This window comes from Chiloscyllium punctatum, unplaced genomic scaffold (genome assembly GCF_047496795.1).
Source record: "Chiloscyllium punctatum isolate Juve2018m unplaced genomic scaffold, sChiPun1.3 scaffold_856, whole genome shotgun sequence".
Classification (NCBI taxonomy): domain Eukaryota; kingdom Metazoa; phylum Chordata; class Chondrichthyes; order Orectolobiformes; family Hemiscylliidae; genus Chiloscyllium; species Chiloscyllium punctatum.
Window position 1 is genome coordinate 25174 of NW_027310590.1, and position 24348 is coordinate 49521.

The following is a 24348-nucleotide window of genomic DNA, read 5'->3' on the forward strand; positions in this document are numbered from 1 at the left end:
CTTCCCAAAACCACGCCCCTTCCTAAAGCCGCACCCCTGCCCACCAAAAACCACTGCCCCGCCCTCAAAAACCACGCACCCCAGCCACACCCCTCCCAGCCAAACCCCACCCCCACTCCAAAACACACCCCCTCCCAGAATTCCTCGCCCAAACCCCACCCACTTCAGCCCAAACCACGACCCATCCAGGTCAAACCACGCCCCTCCGGCCAAACCGCGCCCCCCCCCTCTCGCCGAAGCCGCACCCCTTGAGCGAACGTCACAGCAGCTCGGTCCCAAAACCCAGCCCTCGCGCTCAAGCCGCGCCCCCTGTACCGCCCCAAACCACGCCCCTTCAGCGCCGGTCGGAGCCACGCCCCCTGGCAGGTGTTGTGGATGTCCGTTTTTTTTGGCGGGAAGGCAGTAACGGTCACTGCTGTCTTCCCGCCCTGAGGGGGTGATGGCGGGAATGGGTGAGGGCAATGGGATGGCACCCCAAGTAGGGCAAAGAGGGGACCATCATCGCATATATGACCAATTTATGACCATGGGCGACAACATGTCCCTTGAGTGGGAACTCCAGGGCTGGGCGAGTGGCCGTTCAGCCCACGCTGCCCATTCTAGCCCCCCCCCACCCCCACCCCTCTCCGCCGCCCGGCGAAGCTCTCCAGCTCTTGCCCTTTTGTCTCCGGAAAGGCCGGAGCCAGGCCGAAACCGAGAGGACGTTTTGCTGTCCTTTCGCGGAAAGGTCGCCCTCAGGGCCCGGACCCGACGAACTTGACGTTTCTTTGGTTGGCGGCAGGGTGGGTTGGGGAGCGGAGGCGGGTGGGGGAGAGCATTCCAAAGATCCCAGGAATTCACCTTCCTGCCCGCCCGCTCGCCAACAGTGATCGGCGCAATCCCTTCGAAACGGGATTGCCGCCCTCGGACGTCAACCGGTTGACCTTTGACCCCTGTCATCCCTTCTTGTCCATCTTTTCCCCGCTTTAATTCATTCTCCCTTTTCTCCTTCGACAGGGAATGAGGCAACCTCTCTGAAGACGGACCCCCTCGCTGCCATGGAGCTGGGTACGGACTCCCACCTCCGTGGGGACCCTGCAACTCAGTGGAAGCCGCGCGGCCCATCATGTCCGTGGCTCCTGGATGGAAACGCGGTCCTTTTGGACCCCACCGCCGCCCCCTTTCCCCATCACTGTCTAATTCAGTTTCTTTTTCAGCCGCTGTCGCACAGTACAAATTTCTAGGCAAGAGGAGGCCACTCAGCACCTGTTGTGCCATTCCGGTTCAACATGGCTGACTTCTTCTTGGCGTCATTTTCCTGCCCCTTTGATGGGGAACAGTGTAGAGGGAGCTTTACTCTGTATCTAACCCTGTGCTGTCCCTGTCCCTGAGAGTGTTTGATGGGGGGACAGTGTAGAGGCAGCTTTACTCTGTATCTAACCCTGTGCTGTCCCTGTCCTGGGAGTGTTTGAGTGAGAACAGTGTAGAGGGAGCTTTACTCCGTATCTAAACCAGTGCTATCGGTGTCCCTAGGCGGGTTTGATGGGGGGAGAGTGTAGAGGGAGCTTTGCTTTGTATCTAATGCCGTGCTGTTCCTGATGGGAGTGTTTGATGGGGGGACAGTGTAGAGGGAGCTTTACTCTGTATCTAACCCCGTGCTGTCCCTGATGGGAGTGTTTGATGGGGGGACAGTGTAGAGAGAGCTTTACTCTGTATCTAACTACATGCTGTCCCTGTCCTGGGCGTGTTTGATGAGGGGACAGTGTAGAGGGAGCTTTACTCTGTATCTAACCCCGTGCTGTCCCTGATGGGAGTGTTTGATGGGGGGACAGTGTAGAGGGAGCTTTACTCTGTATCTAACCCCGTGCTGTCCCTGATGGGAGCGTTTGATGGGGGGACAGTGTAGAGGGAGCTTTACTCTGTATCTAACCCCGTGCTGTCCCTGATGGGAGCGTTTGATGGGGGGACAGTGTAGAGAGAGCTTTACTCTGTATCTAACCCCGTGCTGTCCCTGATGGGAGTGTTTGATGGGGGGACAGTGTAGAGGGAGCTTTACTCTGTATCTAACCCCGTGCTGTCCCTGTCCCTGATGGGAGCGTTTGATGGGGGGACAGTGTAGAGGGAGCTTTACTCTGAATCTAACCCCGTGCTGTCCCTGATGGGAGCGTTTGATGGGGGAACAGTGTAGAGGGAGCTTTACTCTGTATCTAACCCCGTGCTGTCCCTGTCCCTGGGAGTGTTTGATGAGGGGACAGTGTAGAGGGATCTTTACTCTGTATCTATCCCCGTGCTGTCCCTGTCCCTGGGAGTGTTTGATGGGGGGGACAGTGTAGAGGGAGCTTTACTCTGTATCTAACCCCGTGCTGTTCCTGATGGGAGTGTTTGATGAGGGGACAGTGTAGGGGGGAGCCTTACCCTCGGTGAAGAAAGCGTTCCTTCGCGGTGCCACCAGTCCGAAAATAAACCAATTGTCTTAAAACTATGCCATCTGTTAACCAACCCTCCAGCCATTGAAAATACTTTCTCTTTACTTTCTGTCTGTACCCAGCCCCTACCCAATTGGATTTGTATGAGAGAGAGGGAGACACTGATCATTGTAATTAGCCAGCATTCCTATTTCTAATCAGTGACAAACCGTATTTGTTCCCTACGCAGGAAATAAAGTGGAACCCCAGATTGGAGACTTAGTGAAAAGGATCAAGGCCCTAATTGAAGGTAACTTGTCCTTATGTAACACTGGATGGTACATTTGTTACATACGCCAAATTGTACCAAGTCTCTTGCTCAGGACATTTTAAACAGCAGTTAAGATTAAACCACGCATGATCTGAGATATGGAAGGTGTGAGTTATAACGAAAGGCTGGGACATTTTTCGCTGGAGCATAGAAGGTTGAGAGGCGACGTTATGAAGTTTATAAAATAATGAGGGGCACAGATAGGGTTAATGGTAGTTGTCTTTTTCCTAGCACAGGGAATTTCAAGATTAGGGGGTACATTTTTTAGGGTGAAAGGAGAGAGATTTTTTTTAAAAAAGAGGGGCAAATGTTTTACACAGAGGGTGGAATGGAGGATTTGAGCTACAGGGGGAGGCTGAACAGGCTGGGGCTGTTTTCCCTGGAGTGTCGGAGGCTGAGGGGTGACCTGATATAGGTTTACAAAATTATGAGGGGCATAGTGGGCGGCACGGTGGCACAGTGGTTAGCACTGCTGCCTCACAGCGCCTAAGACCCGGGTTCAATTCCCGCCTCAGGCGACTGACTGTGTGGAGTTTGCATGTTCTCCCTGTGTCTGCGTGGGTTTCCTCCGGGTGCTCCGGTTTCCTCCCACAGTCCAAAGATGTGAATTGGCCATGCTAAATTGCCCATAGTGTTAGGTAAGGGGTAAATGTAAATGTAGATGTAGGGGTATGGGTGGGTTACGCTTCGGCGGGGCGGTGTGGACTTGTTGGGCCGAAGGGCCTGTTTCCACACTGTAAGTAATCTAATCTAATCTAATCTAATAGGTAGGTTAAATAGACAAAGTTTTTTCCCTGGGGTCGGGGAGTCCAGAACTAGAGGGCATAGGTTTAGGGTGAGAGGGGAAAGATATAAAAGAGACCTAAGGGGCGACATTTTCACGCAGAGGGTGGTACGTGTATGGAATGAGCTGCCAGAGGATGTGGTGGAGGCTGGTACAATTACAACATTTAAGAGGCATTTGGATGGGTATATGAATAGGAAGGGTTTGGAGGGATATGGGCCGGGTGCTGGAAGGTGGAACTAGATTGAGTTGGGATATCTGGTCGGCATGGACGGGTTGGACCGAAGGGTCTGTTACCGTGCTGTATATCTCTATGACTCTATGGTGGATGTGGATACAGTTGCAACATTTAAAAGATATTTGGATACCTACGTGAATAGCAAGGGTTTGGAAGGATATGGGCCAGGAGCAGGCAGGTGGGACTAGTTTAGTTTGGGATTATGTTTGGCACGGACTGGTTGGACCAAAGGGACTGTTTCTGTGATGTATGACCCTATAACTCTATGAGTGAAGGCTAGACCAGATAAGGACAAAGTTAAAAATCACACAACACCAGATTACAGGTTTATTTGAAAGTACAAGCTTTTGGAGCGCTGTTCCTTCATCAGGTAGCTACCTGATCAAGGAGCGTCACTCCGAAAGCTAGTGCTTCCAATTAAACCTGTTGGACTATAACCTGGTGTTGTGTGATTTTTAACTTTGTCCACCCCAATCCAACATTGGCACCTCCACACCACAGAAAGGGGCAACAGATTTCCTTTCCTGAAGGGCATTTGTGAATCAGGCAGGTTTGTTTTATGACGATCGCTGAAGGTTTCACAGTCGGCATCACTGAGCTTTCAATTCCAGGCTTATTAATTGCATTTAAATTCCACCAGCATGCCCTAACTCGGACATCTGGATGACTCACAGCGTGATGTTACTGCTACAGCACCCATTTCTCTCCTAGATGCAGGATAAAATTCCTGTTGGACCACTTCAGCAGGAATCTTTGCATCCAGGTTTGTGTTATCCATGTGCTGTAAAGACCATGGAAGAAGTGGGGGGTACTTCTCACAATGGGCAAGGAAGCAAGGAGATGTCTGTTTCACAAGAGCAACTTTGACCCATAAGCCACGCCATAAAGATTGCAGTTGTTTGGTGGCGCCCACTTCCTTTTCAGCTGTTGTGTTTCACTCGCCTAGACAATGCTGAACCTGGAAGGCAGCATAAACCTGATCCACACAGACCCCTTAATGAAACTTAAAATGACCAGGCCAGCTCCTGGTCAAGCCCACCTCTCCTGCCTCGTCTCTGGTAAAACCGGAAGGGGGCTACTCGGAGTCAGAATAGTGGTTTCTCCCCATCCCAACTGTTTTCTGAGATTGAAACGCACGCTATACGTGCTGCCCCCCCAACCCCCCCACACACACCTCATAACCCTGGACTTATCTGGAGCAGAATCACATCTCTAATGTGCGGCCTATCTGAAATTCTGGTGGCTGGTGCACCCACAGCATGACAACCCCCTCGTCCGGCCACTGGGTGAGCAATCCTACATGGGCTATTAGCCACAGGTAAATGGTTGTGCCTCACCAGACTGCACCAATCGGGACGGTCACCTCTCACTGGCCCTGTCTGAAAGGAGATTTACCTGAGCCTGTGCTACCTGCACTAAACAGCCAATGATGTACTCCATTTAGGAAACAAAGATTCTCCTGTCAATGAATGTCACACCTACACTCCACCTCCCAAAAACAAAACCTCTGATTCCCAGCTACCAACTTGGAAAGCGAGGTGCTGTCTCTCTCAGGCTTATCGCTCATGAGTAGGTGATAGCCTACTGGAATTATTGCTGGCCTGTTAATGCAGAGACCCAGGTAATGTCCCAGGGACCTGGGTTCGAATTCCACCATGACAGATAGAGTCACAGAGATGTACAGCACGGAAACAGACTCTTCGGTCTAACTCGTCCATGCCGACCAGATATCCCAACGCAATGTAGTCCCACCTGCCAGCACCTGTATCCAAATGGCTAGTTCTCCCTAGATGATGGAATTTAAATGCAGTTTTTTTAAAGAAATCTAGAACTAGGAGTTAATATGACCGATTGTAGGGGGAGAAAACCCCATCTGGTTCACTGACGTCCTTTCGGGAAGGAAACTGCCATCTTTACTTAGTCTGTCCTGTATGTGACTCCAGACCCATAGTGACGTGGTTGACTACGAACTGTCCTCTGGGCAATTTGAGATGGGTAAATCCCGAGCCCATCCACTGCCACCCACACCTCATGAATGAACTTTTAAAAAGTGTCAGAAATTGCTGGTAGAGCGCAGCAGGTCTGGCAGCGTCCGCGGAGAGAAATAAGAGTTAACGCTTCGGGTCCAGCGACCATTCCTCAGAGCTCGACTTGGGTCGAGTGACTGAGCTCTGAGGAAAGGTCACTCGGCCCAAATCATTCACTCTGATTTCTCTCCACAGGTGCAGCCAGACCTGCTGGGCTTTTCCAGCAATTTCTGCCTCTGCCTCTGATTTACAACACGCCTGCAGTTGTTTCGAGCTTTCTTTAAAAAAACAAAGGTGTCAATGCATTTCAGAGAAAAGAGTGAACAACGAGGAACTGAAGAAGTTGCAGGCACGGCGAGGAGAAATGGAGAAGGAACTCGATGAGTGTATGTATGTACGCACGTCTCCCCTTTACTGGGGTTACCAGAGGTCGGGCAGGACAGTGCAGTGGTTAGTAAGTGGCTATTACATAGTGCTTTCGGACCGCAATGTCTCTTAACCAGAGTAGGATCCACCAAGGCCATCAAAAACCCAGGTAAATGAGTGCGACCTCCTTCTCAAGGATGTGAGGGTGAGGAACAGGTAATACCAGTTTGCAGGTGGTGGCTACACACCAGCAGCTGCTACGTTGGAAGCTGTTGGCTTAGCTGCTGCCAAAACAGGTCAAAACAATGCATTTCTTTAAAAAGAAAAACCACCCTGTCAACAATCATTTCCCGGAAGGGCGCCTAATCAAAGGTTCCCTGAAGTCAGGTGAGCCAAGGGATGGATGTAACTCTCTGATGCTGTCCAGGACTGGTAAGTGTGAGCTGTTGCATTTTGGTCAGGTAAATCAGAACTTGCATAGTAACAAGAACAGGACTTGCTGGAAAAGCTCAGCACGACCGGCACCATCTGTATAGAAAAATCAGTTGATGTTTCGGCCCCAGTGACCCCTCCCTCAGAACTGGTTATGAAATGTTTTCTCTCCACAGATGCTGCCGTATTTGCTGAGCTTTTCCAGCAATTTGTTTTGTTTCCAGTGCTGGAGATTTCACTCTGAACTTATACGGTTAAAACGGTAAGGCCCCTGGCAAGTGTTGCCAAAGAAAGAGACCACTGGGGTGCAGACGCATAGCTCCTTGAATGTGGAGCTGCAGGTACATAGGGTGGTGAAGCAGGCGTTTGGCACGCATGCCTTCATTGGTCAGTGCATTGAGTATAGGAGTTGGGAGGTCATGCTGTGGCTGTACAGGACACTGGTCAGGCCACTTCTGGAACACTGCGTTCAATTCTGGTCTCCCTGCTTTTGGAAGGATGTTATCAAACTTGAAAGGGTTTAGAAAAGATTCGCGCAAGGATGTTGTGGGATTGAAGGGTTGGCGCTATCAGCAGCGACTGGGGCTATTTTCCCTGGAGCTGAGGGTGTTGAGTTTATAAAATCACGATGGGCGCAGAATGGGTGAATAGCCAAGATCTTTTTCCCAGGGTTGTGGAATTCAACACTAGAGGGGCATAGGTTTAAGATGAGAGTGGAAAGATTTAAAAGGGACCTGAGGGACCAGTTTTTCACACAGAGGGTGGTGCCAGACGAAAAGGTGGAGTCTGGTACAATTACAATATTTAAAAGGCATCTGGATGGGGACATGAATAGGAAGGGTTTCGAGGGATATGGGCCAAATGCTGGCAAATGGACCAGATTAGTTTAGGATATGTGGTTGGCATGTATGAGCTGGACCAAAGTATCTACTACTGTGCTGTACATCTTAATGACTAGATCTCTCTGGCTAGATCATTGTTTCTCAGAGAGGTGCTCTCTGTACTTCCCCTTAGAGCTATGACCTCTGCCATCTAGAAGGACCAAGGGCAGCAGGTCATGGGAACACCACCCGCTGCAAGTTCCCCATCAAGTCCCCACACCCTACCCTGACCTTGGAACGATATGTTAGACAAGCAGGAGGCTGGAAGAACAGAACAAGCCAGGCAGCATCAGGAGGTGGAGAAGTCAACGTGTCGGGTGTAACTCTTGCTGTGTTCTTCCAGCTTCCTGCTTGTCTACCTTGGATTCCAGCATCTGCAGTTTTCTTGTCTTGGAATGTATTGGCCATTCCTTCACTGTCCTGGGTCAACATTAGATTAGATTAGATTAGATTACTTACAGTGTGGAAACAGGCCCTTCGGCCCAACAAGTCCACACCGCCCCACCGAAGCGTAACCCACCCATACATCTACCCCTTACCTAACACTGCGGGCAATTTAGCATGGCTAATTCACCTGACCTGCACATCTTTGGAGTGTGGGAGGAAACCGGAGCACCCAGAGGGAACCCACCCACGGGGAGAACATGCAAACTCCACACAGTCAGTCGCCTGAGGCAGGAATTGAACCCAGGTCTCTGGCGCTGTGCTAACCACTGTACCACCGTGCCGCCCACAGGAACTCCCTCCCTAACTGCTCTGCCGGGTTGTCCCCGCACCCCGTGGGGTCTGCAGCAGTTCAAGAGAGCAACTCACCCCCCACCCCCAACCTCCTCAGTTAAGGACGGGCAATAAATGGAGGCCGGCCACATCCCGCAAGTGAATTTTTTTAAAAAAATTCCTTGCGAATATCTGACACACCTCAGTGTGGAGGGTTGGACAGTACAACCCTCTTCACTCAATCTGCTGGGGTTGCTACCACGGGGGTCAGCCTGTCCTAAAAGCAGGCCGGAGCAGAGCCCGTGAGACACGTTTGCGAGAGTGCGAGCCAGTCAAGTGTGCAACTCTAGTGCTGAAAGCATCTCTTCTCGTTTTTATACCCCTCAGTTCCTGGCCCCTCCTGGACACTTCCCTGTGGTGCCCCTCCCGTGCCACAAGGCCCGCCTTCAGTCTTTCCTTTAAAGAGTGTACAAAGTTAAAACTCACACAACACCAGGTTATAGTCCAACAGGTTTATTTAGGAGCACCGACGGGCTCTTCCACTGTGACTGCGGGATCAGAACTAGGCTGAATTGCTTCAGACAGGGGTGAGGGGCGGTGATCACGATCGGGAAGGCTGACTGGATCGCTCAGAGACAAAGAAGAAGTGATTCCGGATGTTCAACACCATGAGTTTACCTTGGCATGGGATCTGGGGTGGGGGACGTGGTGGGGGGGGGGGGGGGGGGGGTTGCCCATTGAGGTGGGAGCAGGGGTAAGAAGATGAAAATTATTCAATTAAACAAACCTTTGACTTTGATAATCTACGGCCGGTTTACAAATGACATTTTTGTTTCTCCACAGTAAATCAGGAGATCTTTCATCTGGAGGGTGACTGCAACACTAAGGAAGGTAAGACAGAATGAGCCGATATAGTTAAAAATCACGCAACACCAGGTTATAGTCCAACAGGTTTATTTGGAAGTGTTGTGTGAATCTTAACATTGTCCGCCCCAGTCCAACACCAGCACCTCCACATCGACGTTAGATAAGTATTAATGCACGTAATACTCTGGATGTAAGTTTGCTCGCTGAGCTGGAAGGTTTGTTTTCAGAAGTTTCGTCACCGTACTAGGTAAGATAATCAGTGAGCCTCAGGTGAAGCACTGGTGGTATGGCCCGCTTTTTATTTATGTGTTTAGGTTTCTTTGGGCTGGTGGTGTCATTTCCTGTGGTGATGTCATTTCCACTTCTTTCTCTCAGGGGATGGTAAATGGGATCCATATGGAACTCTTTCAACAACCACATTGGTATGCTTTCCTTTATTGGTCAGAGCAGTGAGTGCAGGAGTTGGGAGGTCATGTTGCGGCTGTATAGGACATTGGTTAGGCCACTGTTGGAATATTGCATGCAATTCTGGTCTCCTTCCTATCGGAAAGATGTTGTGAAACGTGAAAGGGTTCGGAAAAGATTTACAAGGATGTTGCCAGGGTTGGAGGATCTGAGCTACAGGGAGAGGCTGAACAGGCTGGGGCTGTTTTCCCTGGAGCGTCGGAGGCTGAGGGGTGACCTTATAGAGGTTTACAAAATCATGAAGGGCATGGACAGGGTAAATAGACAAAGTCTTTTCCCTGGGGTGGGGGGAGTCCAGAACTAGAGAGGCATAGGTTTAGGGTGAGAGGGGAAAGATATAAAAGAGACCTAAGGGGCAACTTTTTCACACAGAGGGTGGTACGTGTATGGAATGAGCTGCCAGAGGATGTGGTGGAGGCTGGTACAATTGCAACATTTAAGAGGCATCTGGATGGGTATATGAACAGGAAGCGTTTGGAGGAATATGGGCCGGGTGCTGGCAGGTGGGACTAGATTGGGTTGGGATATCTGCTCGGCATGGATGGGTTGGACTGAAGGGTCTGTTTCCGTGCTGTACATCTCTGTGACTCTATGACATTGACTTGGATCCCATTTACCTGAGCTACAAATCTTCTCAAAACTCACTAGCACGTATAACTCAGGAAATACTCAGCTGATTATACAGCATTTTACGCAGGTAGTACCAGGGAAGTGTTCAGCAGATCAGGCAGGATCTGGAGTATTTAATTCAGGGTAAACGCCGGGAATTACTCAACTATTCAGATGATATCTGGAGTATGTTACTATGTTATTTCCACTTGGCAATGGTTTGGGAGTTAGAGGGGGCTAAAGAGAGAAGTCCTCCATTACAAGAGTTCTAGTAGTTGGCAGAGACTTGAAACAACTTTTTTTTTCCCCTAATCTACATTTGTGGGGAAAAGTTTGTAACTTCCGTGTCTAAGCCTTGGTGCTGTTGTGAGCTTTTGTGAGCGCCCAAGCTTGCAGCCGATGAGCCAGGACCTAACCTCAGGAATGCTGCAAACTCACCTGAGTGCCAGCGTGTCTGCACCTGCGTTTCACACCCTGCCAGGGCAGGTTGGTACCGTTCCTGAAATGGCTGTGGGCAATTCCCACCCTGCTAACCAAGCCTTGCCTGTCACGAGAAACAGCTTTGTGGTGGTGGTGGCAACCAATCTCACCTGAAAGGGCGATTCAATTTTGTTTACGTCAACTAGGATTGGCTTTCTCTTTTTCTTAAAGGAATCCCTTCTTTATCCAGCGGTGTGGATCCAGTATTAGAATTAGGTTTCATTGTCACGTGTACTCAAGTAGAGGAGTACAGCGAAAAGTTTATACTGTCGTCATTCATGGCACCACCTTAGGTACAAGTACATAGGTACAAAATCTGAGGTAAAGAGAAGGAAAGTAACAAATAAGCTTAAAATTCAACATTACAGTTCTTGTCAGTATGAATAGTGGCATTCAGGAAGCACCTGGACAAATACATGAACAGGAAGATGTGGATCCTCAAAGTGAAGTCAGTTTTAGTATGGAAGGGGCAAAATGTATCAGCACAGGCTTGGGGAGGGCCGAAGGGCCTGTACCTGTGCTGTATTATTCATTGTTCCTTGTTCCAATAAGTAAGAAATGAAATGAAGAGTTCCAAATCGCTGTCCGTCTTTAAGGACGGGCCTGCAGTCGCTCCACACTGGCTTTCCCCGTGAGGGCTTGATCGCTCAATCGTGAGTGTGGTGCTGGAAAAGCACAGTAGGTCAGGCAGCATCCAAAGAGCAGGAGAATTGCTGCTGGTCTGTATGTTGCTACTTTCCGTCTCTCCCCCCCCCTCTTTGAATAAGCTAAAGAACTGCGTATGCTGGAAATCGGAAACAAGAGCAGAGATTGCCGGGGGATCTCAGCAGGTCTGACAGCGTCTGTAGAGAGAGGAAAAACGATCAGAGTTAACACTTCAGATCCAATGACTCTTTTTCAAAAAGTTCAAAGCGTCAACTCTGCTTTTTGTCTCCATAGATGCTGCCAGAACCACAGAGTTTTTCCACCAATTTCTGTTTCTGATTTCCAGCAGCCACAGTCCTTTTGAAGGTTAAAAAGGGAGGGAAGCAGAAAGTAGGAAACTACAGACCGGTTAGTTTAAGAAGTGCCATTGGGAAATTGTTGGAATCCGTTATTAAGGAAGTAATAACAGGTCATTTTGAAAGTTAAAATAGAGTCCGTCAGAGTCACTGTGGTTTTGTGAAGGATGAATCATGTTTGGCTAATTTGCTAGCGTTCTTTGAAGATGTAACAAGCAAGGTGGATAATCAGGATCCTGGAAATTTAGCACAACAGGACTTCCAGAAGGTATTTGATAAGGTTAACACCGATCACAAGGGGTTAGGAGTCATTTATTAGCTTGGATAGAGAATTGGCTAACTAACAGAAAGCAGAGAGTCAGGATAAAAGGAATTTTTTTCTGGTTGGCAAACTGTAAATAATGGGGTTCCATAGATTTGGTTAACTATTTACAATCTGATGAAGGGCTTTTGCCTGAAACGTTGATTTTCCTGCTCCTCGGATGCTGTCTGACCTGTTGTGCTTTTCCAGCACCACGCTCTCGACTCTAATCTCCAGCACCTGCAGTCCTCACTTTTGCCTATTGACAATCTATGTTAATGAATTGGATACAGGGATAGAAAATGCTATCGGCAAATTTACATATGGGTCGAGAGTGGGGTGCTGGAAAAGCACAGCAGGTCAGGCAGCATCCGAGGAGCAGGAGAATCAACGTTTCAGGCAAAAGCCCGTCATCAGGAATGGTGAATCGATCCTGATGAAGGGCTTTTGCCCGAAACATTGATTCTCCTGCTCCTCGGACGCTGCCTGACCTGCTGTGCTTTTCCAGCACCCCACTCTCGACTCTGATCTCAACCATGTGCAGTCCTCACTTTGTCTAGATTTGCATATGGCACTAAAATAGGTAAGAAAGTAAGTTGCAACGAGGAAATAAGCAATTTACAAATGGATGTAGATAGCTCAGGTGAGCGGGCTGACCTCTGGGAGCTGGAGGTTATCCATTCTGATCGATGGAACAGAACAGCAGCATTTCATCCACACAGAGAGAAATTTTGAAATGCACGAGCTCTGTGTCCTTGTGCATGAATCACAGAAAACTAGGATGTAGGGACAGCAGGGAACAAGGAAGGTAAACTGGAATTTTGGCATCTATTGCTAAAGGAATAGAGTGTTAAAGTAGGGAAGTGTTGCTGCAACTGTACAAGGCAGTAGTGAGACAGCAGCTGGAGTATTGGTCTCATTACTTAAGGAGGGATGGAGTTGTATTCAGTCGGAGTTCACTAGATTGATTCCAGAGATGAGGGGTTTGTCTTATGAAGAGGGAGTGACCACTTTAGGCCTATCATCTCGAGAGTTTAGAAGAATAATAGGCGATCTAGCTGATAGATGCCCAATAGAGGGCGGCACAGTGGCACAATGGTTAGCACTGCTGCCTCACAGCACCAGGGACCCAGGTACGATTCCAGCCTCGGGCGACTGTCAGTGTGGAATTTGCACAATCTCCCCGTGTCTATCTGGGTTCCCTCCGGGTGCTCTGGTTTCCTCCTACAATCCAAAAAGATGTGCAGGTTAGGTGAATTGGCCATGTTAAATTGCCCATAGTGCTAGGTGCATTAGTCAGAGGGAAATGGGTCTGGGTGGGTTTCTCTTCAGAGGGTCGGTGTGGACTGGTTGGGCCAAAGGGCCTGTTCCCATACTGTACGGAATCTAATCTTAGATGTTAAAGAGTAGTTGTGGAAAGGATCTATCCTCATACGGGTCAATCTCAAATGAAAGGTTATTGTTTTAGAATAAGGGGTAGCAGATTTAAAACAGAGATGGAAGTCATGTTGAGGTTGTACAGGACATTGGAGAAGCTTCTTCTGGAGTACTGTGTTCAGTTCCAGTTGGCCCATTATAGGAAGGATATTGTTAAGCTGGAGAGGGTTCAGAAGGGATTTATTATCATGATATTGCTGGGTATGGAAAGTTTGAGTTATAAATAAACGCTGGATAGGCTGGGACTTTTTTCACTGGAGTGTAGCAGGTTGAAAGGCGATCTGATAGCAATTTATCAAATAACGAAGGGTACAGCTAGAGTTAATGGTAATTGTCTTGTCCCCAAGATGGGGGGGGGGGCTTCAAGACTAGGGGGCACATATTTAAGGTGAGAGGAGGGAGAGTTTAGAAAAGACACGAGGGGCACAGTTTTAACACAGAGGGTGGTTCATGTGTGGAATGAACTTCCAGAGAAAGTGGTGGATGCAGGGTACAGTTACAGCATTTAAAAGACATTAGCATAAGTACATGAATAGGAACGATTAGGAAGAATATGGGCCAGGAGCAGGCAGGTGGGGGACTAGTTTACTTTGGGATTATGTTCAGCATGGACTAGTTGGACCAAAATGTCTATTTCTGTACTGTATGACTCTATGAGGAGAAATTACTCCTCTCAGAGGGTGGTGAATGTGTGGAACTCACTACCCCAGAATGCAGTGGATGCTGGGACATTGACTACATTTAAGGAGGAGATAGACAGATTTTTAATTCGTATCAAGTTGAAGGGTTATGGGGAGCGGGCAGGAAAGTGGAGATGTTGCTGAGATGAGATCATCCACGATTGTGTTAAATAGCGGAACAGGGTTGAGGGGCTGAATGGCCTACTCCTGCTCCTAAAGAATGGGAGATTTCTGCTGGTGTATCTTGTCCCTATGAGGCGAGATTGAGAAGACTGGTCCTGTCATCTCTGGAGTTCAGAAAAATGAGAGGCGATCTTGTTGAAGCATACCAATTTTGAACTGAAATGAATCACCTTTTTTTTGTCACCCAATACTCAAATGAGTACAATGAAAAGTTCATAATAAAATAGCCTTTATTGTCTCGTGCACTCGAATGGGCCCAATGAAGAGTTTATTAGTTGCCACTTACAATGCCATCTTAGGTACAAAGGGACCTAGGTATAATCCGTAGTTACAGAATCGAGAAACGAAGGGGGATAAAAAAGGTTACATTCCAGCTAGACACCATATAATATAGGTTAGAAAAGCAAAGTTAAAAAGACAAGACACATTTTCACGGGGTGGGAAAGGGGACATACCGAAAGGACGGTTCCCTTGGTTTGGAGTGTCCAGAATCAGGCCACAAATTCTCAGCCTGAGAGATACTGTTGTGGTAATCTTTGCCCTTTATTTATTGGTTGAGGGCGTGGCTGGCTCGGCAGTGTGTATTGCTCATTCCTAATCGCCCGGAGGGCAGTTCAGAGTCAACCACGTTGCTGTGAGTCTGGAGTCACATGTAGGCCGGGCCAGGCAAGGATGGCAGTTTCCTTCCCTATTAGTGAACCTGCTGCCTCACAGCGCCAGAGACCCAGGTTCAATTCCCGCCTCAGGCGACTGACTGTGTGGAGTTTGCACGTTCTCCCCGTGTCTGCGTGGGTTTCCTCCGGGTGCTCCGGTTTCCTCCCACACTCCAAAGATGTGCAGGTCAGGTGAATTGGCCATGCTAAATTGTCCGTAGCGTTAGGTAAGGGGTAGACGTAGGGGTATGGGTGGGTTGCGCTTCGGCGGGGCGGTGTGGACTTGTTGGGCCGAAGGGCCTGTTTCCACACTGTAAGTAATCTAATCTAATCTAATCTAAAAAAAAAACCAGATGGGCTTTTTTCCAACAGTCGACAATGGATTAATCGTCATCGTTAGGCTCTTAGAGTCATGGAGATGTACAGCACAGATTCAGACCCATCGGTGAAACTCGTCCATGCTGACCAGATATCATGAACTAATCTAGTCCCATTTGCCAGCATTAGGACCATATCCCTCTACACCCTTCCTATTCATGTACCCATCCAGATGCCTTTTAAACACTGTAATTATACCAGCCTCCACCACTTTCTCTGGCCGTAATTCCAGACATATTTTTTATTGAATTCAAATTCCACTCTTTGAGAATTCAAATTCAGGTCCCCAAAACATTATCCGGGTCTCTGGTTTAACAGTCCGGTGATAGTACCACTAGGCCGTCATCTCCCCACCCCCATGAGTAAATGTTGACCACTAATATTCAACTTACATCATCTGATTTTAACGCCTGAAATCTTCTTGGACTAAGGTGGTTTTTAAAGACAACATGTGTTGATCTAAAATGGCTGCTGTTGTCACCTGACCACAGATGATGTAAATCCAGGGAACCCGTACAAGATATACTCTGAAATTACCACTTCATCCAAAACACAGTGAAACTAGGCAATAACGTCAGCATCAAAGTATTTGCATGTCCTGCCTGATTCATATTTGCATGATGCTGCCTCACACTGGGAAATGAAATGTTGCCTGCAAGTTTAGAAAGTCAGTGGAGCTAGACTCAGGAATGTATAAACCATTCGCATTTCAGCAGATCTGTGCAGCAGAGCAGGGAGAGAGATGGATAAATGAGATTGATAGCAGCAAAACCTGGCTGTCTCTCTTTCTCTCTCACTCTCTCCCTTCTTTGTGTGTTTCTTCTCTTAAGATATTCACTGTACCTAACTGCCTGGTGGCAAAAAAAAATACTTGGAGGGGAAACTACCATTCACTGAGCTATTTAGGCTTCGAAACATCTCACTACCGCTGTGAAAATGAGATAAACAGTGACAGAGTCAGTATTCACTCTCACAACTCAAAGATATGAAGAACTTTAAAATGTATCTGCTTTTATCTTCGTGTTTGTACTGGACACCTTTCAAAACATGTGCCTCCCACCCCTGTGTTCTTTTTAAGTAAATTATATATGTGTGTGTGTGTCTGTCTGTCTGCGTGTGTGTGTGGATGTGTGTGTGTATCTGTCTGCGTGTGTGTGTGGGTGGGTGGGTGGGTGTCTGTGCGTGTGTGGATGTGTGTGTGTGTGTCTGTGGGTGGTTGTCTGTGTGGATGTGTGTGTGTGTACCTGTGTGTGTGTACCTCTGTGTGTGTGTGTGGGGGGGGGGGGGAGCGTTGTGTTGTGTTGTATGTGTGTGTTTGGTGTTGCATTTTACTATTTTTTGTTGGGATGGGGGAGGTTATTAGATAATAAGATTTCTCTTACTTTCACCCTAGTTGACTAAGGATGCTAAAAGAAATTAATCGAATTCTTTGTTGTAGTTGACTGAAAGGAGATTGTAAGGAGGGGAGCTGTTTCAAAGTAAGCTCAAGGGACCAAAGAGCCTACTTTCGAAAAGTTGTATGTAACAGGTTTTAGCAAGTGCAGAGGCAGAGAAACCTGGGAGGGGAAGGGGGAAGGGGAAGGAAAGAAGAAACCAAGATCTTTGATTGCAGGTGTAATTAAACTGAAAGCAAAATAGTCTTCAAAGTGGTCTCCCAAGCTGCATCTGTTCTCCCTGGTGTACGGGACACAGTACTGTGAGCAGTGAATGCGGTATATCACAAGGGAAAGAAGTACAGTAAATCACTGCCTCATCTAGCTACCTGATGAAGGAGCAGTGGCTCCAAAAGCTAGTACTTCCACATAAACCTGTTGGACGAGAACCTGGTGTTGTGTGATTTTTAACTTCATCTGGAAAGAACCATGGGGTGGGAAAGGGTGAAAAAGGCTTATGTTGTCGTAGAGTCATAGAGATGTACAGCACGGAAACAGACCCTTCGGTCCAACCAGTTCATGCCGACCAGATATCCCAACCCAATCTAGTCCCACCTGCCAGCACCCGGCCCATATCCCTCCAAACCCTTCCTATTCATATACCCATCCAAATGCCTCTTAAATGTTGCAATTGTACCAGCCGCCACCACATCCTCTGGCAGCTCATTCCATACACGTACCACCCTCTGTGTGAAAAAGTTGCCCCTTAGGTCCCTTTTATATCTTTCTCCTCTCACCCTAAACCTATGCCCTCTAGTTCTGGACTCCCCGACCCCAGGGAAAAGACTTTGCCTATTTACTCTATCCACACCCCTCATGATTTTGTAAACCTCTATAAGGTCACCCCTCAGCCTCCGACGCTCCAGGGAAAACAGCCCCAGCCTGTTCAGCCTCTCCCTATAGCTCAAATCCTCCAACCCTGGCAACATCCTTGTAAATCTTTTCTGAACCTTTTCAAATTTCACAACATCTTTCCGATAGGAAGGAGACCAGAATTGCACGCAATATTCCAACAGTGGCCTAACCAATGTCCTGTACAGCAGCAACATGACCTCCCAACTCCTGTACTCAATACTCTGACCGATAAAGGAGAGCATACCAAACGCTGCCTTCACTATCCTATCTACCTGTGACTCCACTTTCAAGGAGCTATGAACCTGCACTCCAAGGTCTCTTTGTTCAGCAACAGTCCCTAGGACCTTACCATTAAGTGTATAAGTCCTGCTAAGATTTGCTTTCCCAAAATGTAGCACCTCACATTTATCTGAATTAAACTCCATCTGCCACTTCTCAGCCCATTGGCCCATTTGGTCAAGATCCTGTTGTAATCTGAGGTAACCCTCTTCGCTGTCCACTACCCCTCCAATTTTGGGGTCATCTGCAAACTTACTAACTGTACCTCTTATGCTCACATCCAAATTATTTATGTAAATGACTAAAAGTAGAGGGCCCAGCACCGATCCTTGTGGCACTCCACTGGTCACAGGTCTCCAGTCTGAAAAACAACCCTCCATCACCACCCTCTGTCTTCTACCTTTGAGACAGTTCTGTATCCAAATGGCTAGTTCTCCCTGTATTCCATGAGATCTAACCTTGCTAATCAGTCTCCCATGGGGAACCTTGTCGAACGCCTTACTGAAGTCCATATAGATCACATCTATTGCTCTGCCCTAATGAATCCCCTTTGTTACTTCTTTAAAAACTCAATCAAGTTTGTGAGACATGATTTCCCATGCACAAAGCCATGTTGACTATCCCGAATCAGTCCTTGCCTTTCCAAATACCTCAGTCACCTGCCCTGCCTTATTTCCCAAGAGTAGGTCAAGTTTTGCACCTTCTCTAGTCGGTACATCCACATACTGAATCAGAAAATTGTCTTGTACACACTTAAGAAATTCCTCTCCATCTAAACCTTTAACACTATGGCAGTCCCAGTCGATGTTTGGAGTTAAAATCCCCTACCATAACCATCCTGTTATTCTTACAGATAGCTGAGATCGCCTTACAAGTTTGTTTCTCAATTTCCCTCTGACTATTGAGGGGGGCTATAATACAATCCCAATAAGGTGATCTTCCCTTTCTTATTTCTCAGTTCCAACCAAATAACTTCCCTGGATGTATTTCCGGGAATATCCTCCCTCAGCACAGCTGTAATGCTATCCCTTATCAAAAATGCCACTCCTCCCCCTCTCCAGCCTCCCTTTCTATCCTTCCTGTAGCATTTGTATCCGGGAACATTAAGCTGCCAGTCCTGCCCATCCCTGAGCCATGTTTCTGTGATTGCTATGATATCCCAGTCCCATGTTCCTAACCATGCCCTGAGTTCATCTGCCTTTCCTGTTAGGCCCCTTGCATTGAAATAAATGTAGTTTAATTTATTAGTCCTACCTTGTCCCTGCCTGCCCTGACTGTTTGACTCACTTCTGTTCTCAACTGTACCTGTCTCAGATAGATCTCTTTCCTCACTATCTCCCTGGGTCCACCCTCCCCTTACTAGTTTAAATCCTCCCGAGCAGCTCTAGCAAATTTCCCTGCCAGTATATTAGTCCCCTTCCAATTTAGGTGCAATCTGTCCTTCTTATACAGGTCACTGGGAAAGACAAAGTTAAAAATCACACAATGCCAGGTTATAGACCAACAGGTTTGTTTGGAAGCACTAGCTCTCGGAGCGTTGCTCCTTCATCAGCTGATGAAGGAGCAAACTCTGAAAGCTAGTTTTGGACTATAACCTGATGTTGTGTGATTTTTAACTTTGTCCACCCCAGTCCAACACCAGCCCCTCCACATTGTGGAATGGAGACCATCTCCTTAGAACGTAAACAGGAGAGGTGAGGTGAGGGGGAAAGGAACACTTTGTGTCTACACTATTGTCCTGAATAGCATTTTTCCTGGCAAGTCTACCTTTGAGTTGAATGTTGACTGCAGTGTGTGTGTGTGTGTGTGTGTGTCTGAGGGTGAATGGGTGTGTGTGTGTCTGAGGGTGTATGGGTGTGTGTGTGTGTGTCTGAGGGTGTATGGGTGTGTGTGTGTGTGTGTCTGAGGGTGTATGGGTGTGTGTGTGTGTGTGTCTGGGGAGATATGGGTGTGTGTATGTGTGTGTGTCTGGGGGTGTATGGGTGTGTGTATGTGTGTGTGTCTGGGGGTATATGGGTGTGTGTATGTGTGTGTGTCTGGGGGTATATGGGTGTGTGTATGTGTGTGTGTCTGGGGGTATATGGGTGTGTGTGTGTGTGTCTGGGGGTATATGGGTGTGTGTGTGTGTGTCTGGGGGCATATGGGTGTGTGTGTGTGTGTGTCTGGGGGTATGTGTGTGTGTGTGTGTGTCTGGGGGTAAATGTGTGTGTGTGTGTCTGGGGGTATATGTGTGTGTGTGTCTGGGGGTATATGGGTGTGTATGTGTGTGTGTGTGTCTGGGGGTATATGGGTGTGTGTGTGTCTGGGGGTATATGGGGCTGTGTGTGTGTGTCTGGGGGTATATGGGGCTGTGTGTGTGTGTCTGGGGGTATATGTGTGTGTGTGTCTGGGGGTGCATGGGTGTGTGTGTGTGTGTCTGGGGGTGTATGGGTGTGTGTGTGTGTCTGGGGGTATATGGGGCTGTGTGTGTGTGTCTGGGGGTATATGGGGCTGTGTGTGTGTGTCTGGGGGTGTATATGTGTGTGTGTCTGGGGGTATATGTGTGTGTGTGTATCTGGGGGTGTATATGTGTGTGTGTCTGGGGGTGTATGGGTGTGTGTGTGTGTGTCTGGGGGTATATGGGTGTGTGTGTGTGTGACTGGGGGTATATGGGTGTGTGTGTGTGTGACTGGGGGTATATGGGTGTGTGTGTGTGTGTGTGACTGGGGGTATATGGGTGTGTGTGTGTGACTGGGGGTATATGGGTGTGTGTGTGTGTGTGTCTGGGGGTATATGGGTGTGTGTGTCTGGGGGTATATGGGTGTGTGTGTGTGTGACTGGGGGTATATGGGTGTGTGTGTGTGTGACTGGGGGTATATGGGTGTGTGTGTGTGACTGGGGGTATATGGGTGTGTGTGTGTGACTGGGGGTATATGGGTGTGTGTGTGTGACTGGGGGTATATGGGTGTGTGTGTGTGTGAGACTGGGGGTATATGGGTGTGTGTGTGTGACTGGGGGTATATGGGTGTGTGTGTGTGTCTGGGGGTATATGGGTGTGTGTGTCTGGGGGTATATGGGTGTGTGTGTGTGTCTGGGGGTATATGGGTGGGTGGGTGTGTGTGTCTGGGGGTATATGTGTGTGTGTGTGTGTGTCTGGGGTTATATGTGTGTGTGTGTCTGGGGGTATATGGGTGTGTGTGTGTGTCTGGGGGTATATGGGTGGGTGGGTGTGTGTGTCTGGGGGTATATGTGTGTGTGTGTCTGGGGTTATATGGGTGTGTGTGTCTGGGGGTATATGGGTGTGTGTGTGTCTGGGGGTATATGGGGCTGTGTGTGTGTGTCTGGGGGTATATGTGTGTGTGTGTCTGGGGGTGTATATGTGTGTGTGTGTCTGGGGGTATATGGGGCTGTGTGTGTGTGTCTGGGGGTATATGGGGCTGTGTGTGTGTGTCTGGGGGTGTATATGTGTGTGTGTGTCTGGGGGGGTATATGTGTGTGTGTGTGTGTGTCTGGGGGTGTATATGTGTGTGTGTCTGGGGGTGTATATGGGGCTGTGTGTGTGTCTGGGGGTATATATATATATGTGTGTGTGTGTGTGTGTGTCTGCGTGCATGCACGCCACCCCGTCTCACAGCTCCCCAACTGTCACAAAACCGATTTGTGAAACTGAAGGAGAAACGCTGTGTCAGTTTTAGGCAGTCTTTTGGTGGCCCGTGGGCTATGTCAGTAGATGTACGGTAAACATTTTAAGTCTCTTTTCCCAACCATTTTCCTTTGCAGCAAGTTTGAAGAGGCTGCATTTCCAGTACGATCAGAGTAAAGCTCAGACTGAGAGGTAAGAGAGGACTCAACCCCATTAACAAGCCTCTCAACAAGGTAACCTATGATGGACTTTACCTGGCCAGCTGAGCCGGTTAAATATGTTTGTCAAAGTTAAATTGTCTCGTTTTGAGGCTTTGACCAAGGTAGACTGTTGACAGTATTGCCCCCCCCAGGCGCAGCACCCTGTCTCCTCCTCTCCTGCGTTCCTGGTACTCCCCATTACCCTTGACCCCACTAAACTGGGTGTGCGATGCTTGGCACAGTGAGGACCCGGGAGACGATTTCAGTGCGAGCCAGCAGGCAGAGTTCTCTCTGGATCAGTCCACCCCAGCACAGAGTGTACTTCAGCGCTCATAAAGCCTGACGGTCACCCTGTTGGAGGTCAGCACAGAGCGCCGTCTGGAATTAGCCCCGTCTGTCGGATGGTGGTGACAGTTACAGCACAGATGGAGGCTATCCAGCCCTCTGAATCCATGCTGGCTGTCTGCAAGAACAACTCCGTTCAGCCCCACTCCCCACAGCTAAAGGTCCAATTGATTCTGCCTCCGCCACGCTCTTGGGCAGTGCACGCCAGACCCGTGACCACTCGCTGTGCGAGAAAAGAGTCCTTGCCTTTGATTCGTTTGCCACACACCTTGTTCAAGAGTGCTCCCCCTCGAGAGGTAGTGAGAATGGTGGACCAAGGCTGCCCGCTGCAGCGATGTGCGCTGCTGATGCATGCAAGGAGCAGGAACATCAGAATGCAGGAGCCGCTGCACTGTGACATAGTGGTGCTGCAGTTCTCAGTGTGAAACTCCCCAGGGTTTAATCAGGACCTGACACTGAGATGGCCAATCTGCAACGGGCCTTTCGCCAACGACCCTCACTGCTGGTTTCTGCTTCGGCAGTTCAGAGTGCTGGTACAGAAGGCCTGGTGTGGGGGGGGGATGTCACTAACCACTTGTCACTGGACACATCTGATCGTCGGCCATTGCCAGACAATGCTGGTCGCTGCGGCTAAAAGCGACCCCCTTTCCACCTGTCCCCTGAAATGTTAACGGTACTGTGTGCGATTTCCTTAGACAGCTGGATGTGAGCCGGGAGAGGAAACAAAGAATTGAGGCGCTAACTGCCCAGATTGAGGAAGAGAAGCTGAAGAGGAAGAGAGAAAGGTAGGAAGGAGGGGTGAGAAGTCAGCCCATCGAGCCCCTGCCTGACAAGAATATGGAGACTCTCAGCTACCGTCCCCCCTCCAGCCTCTCCCATTTATCTCTCTACCCCCTTGGCTCACAAGCCTCATTCCTGATTAAGGGCTCTTGCCCGAAACGTCCTCGGATGCTGCCTAACCGGATGTGCTTTCCCAGCACCACAATCTTGACTCTGATCTCCAGCGTCTGCGGTCCACGCTGTCTTCAAGCAGGTAACAGAGGGCCAGCGTTGCAGGCAGTACCTGGCCACTAAAAGTTACATCTGTCGCACCCAAGAGGTTAACGACAGACATGGCGTTAATTCCTCCCACTGGCTGTACAGTGTCACTGAATTTTCACCAGCTTCTCTGCCACCCTGCTTCCTCGAGTGGGCCTGAAGTAGATCTAGTTTAACCTGTTGGGGGTCCCAGGTGTTTGAGGGGGTTCGGGGACGTATGATATAGCTCAATCGCGCACACCAAGCAGAGGCTCAAGAGGCCAATTGCCTGGATGTACAGTTTGTAACTTACTCCTTGACTGTGATGTTCCTGTCCACCAATCAGATTCATGAGTCATAGAGGTGTACAGCATGAAAACAGGTCCTTCAGCACAACTTACCCATGCCACCCAGTTTTCACAATTTAAACTTAGTCCCATTCCCTGCAGTTGGTCCATATTCCTCCATCCCATCCATGTATCCTGTCAAAATGTTCCCTTAAATGTCGAAATTAGCTGATTCTTAGTTTTTATTTTCAAAAGAAGCTCAGTGTCCCTGCCAAGTCGGTGAAAGGTGCCCACACCCAGGACCCTCCGAACCTGCAGCTCCCAGAACATACCTGGTCTTTCCAGCCCCCAGCCTCCTGTCCTCCGTCCCAGCTTCCTCCTGTACATGGTCCTGGATTCCCCAGGGATCAGGGTCCACTCTGCATCCAGCCTCAGTCAACGCTGTCCCTCTCTTTCAAGAAACACACTGCGCCTCTAGTTCTGCCACTGAAATGTGATTAATGGTGTTACGTCTTTGTAAAGTGCAGCACCGGGTTGGGGTTCCGAGCTTGGCTTAAGCGGCTCGTGCGTACGTAGCCCGCGACGTGCTCCCGGTTGTTAAAAGTTTTCAAAAGCACCTATTGAGATGAATTGGGACAGATGTTGTGCTTCAAGCAGCCTTCTTTAACTCTTACAGGAACGCGTTTGAGCAGCAACTTGAGGAACTCATCAACAAGCACAAGTGGATGGCTGAATTTTATGTAAGAAAAATGGGACCAGGAACAAGAACACAAACGTTAGGAGCAAGAGGAGGCCATTTGGCTCCTCAGCACTGCTCTGCCCTTCCATCAGGGCAATGACTGAGTCTTTGTTCCAATCTCCCGTTTGTTCAACCGCATAAGGTTTTATTTTTAAACAGACAATTGATAATAGTTTAATGATCCTCTTTCGACACTTAATTGCAGACTTTTTATTGAATTCAAATTCCACCATCTGTCCTCGTGGGAGTTGAGGGACGGTGCTCACATCCAAAAGCTACTGAAAATGATTTAGTTACAACCGTCATATATTGAGTAATCCAACATTGTACAACTGGCTTCCTGGCTGTGTGTCTCTG

General features: G+C 48.6%; 1 protein-coding gene across 4 annotated transcripts in view; it reads left to right on the forward strand.

Moving 5' to 3' along the window:
* The first annotated feature begins 379 nt into the window (after window positions 1-379).
* Window positions 380-24348, forward strand: part of LOC140474144 (synaptonemal complex central element protein 1-like) — a 29290-nt gene continuing 5321 nt past the window's right edge. For 2 of the 4 annotated variants that reach the window (XM_072567671.1, XM_072567672.1), the window contains exons 1-8: window positions 380-452; window positions 997-1047; window positions 2635-2694; window positions 6076-6150; window positions 9004-9051; window positions 21541-21595; window positions 22644-22733; window positions 23929-23992. In XM_072567671.1, the coding sequence (XP_072423772.1) occupies window positions 440-452; window positions 997-1047; window positions 2635-2694; window positions 6076-6150; window positions 9004-9051; window positions 21541-21595; window positions 22644-22733; window positions 23929-23992 (456 nt within the window). In that variant the 5' untranslated portion in view covers window positions 380-439. Of the gene's footprint in view, window positions 453-996; window positions 1048-2634; window positions 2695-6075; window positions 6151-6355; window positions 6563-9003; window positions 9052-21540; window positions 21596-22643; window positions 22734-23928; window positions 23993-24348 lie in introns of those variants that run through there. The other 2 variants (XM_072567674.1, XM_072567673.1) reach the window with 2 other exon arrangements.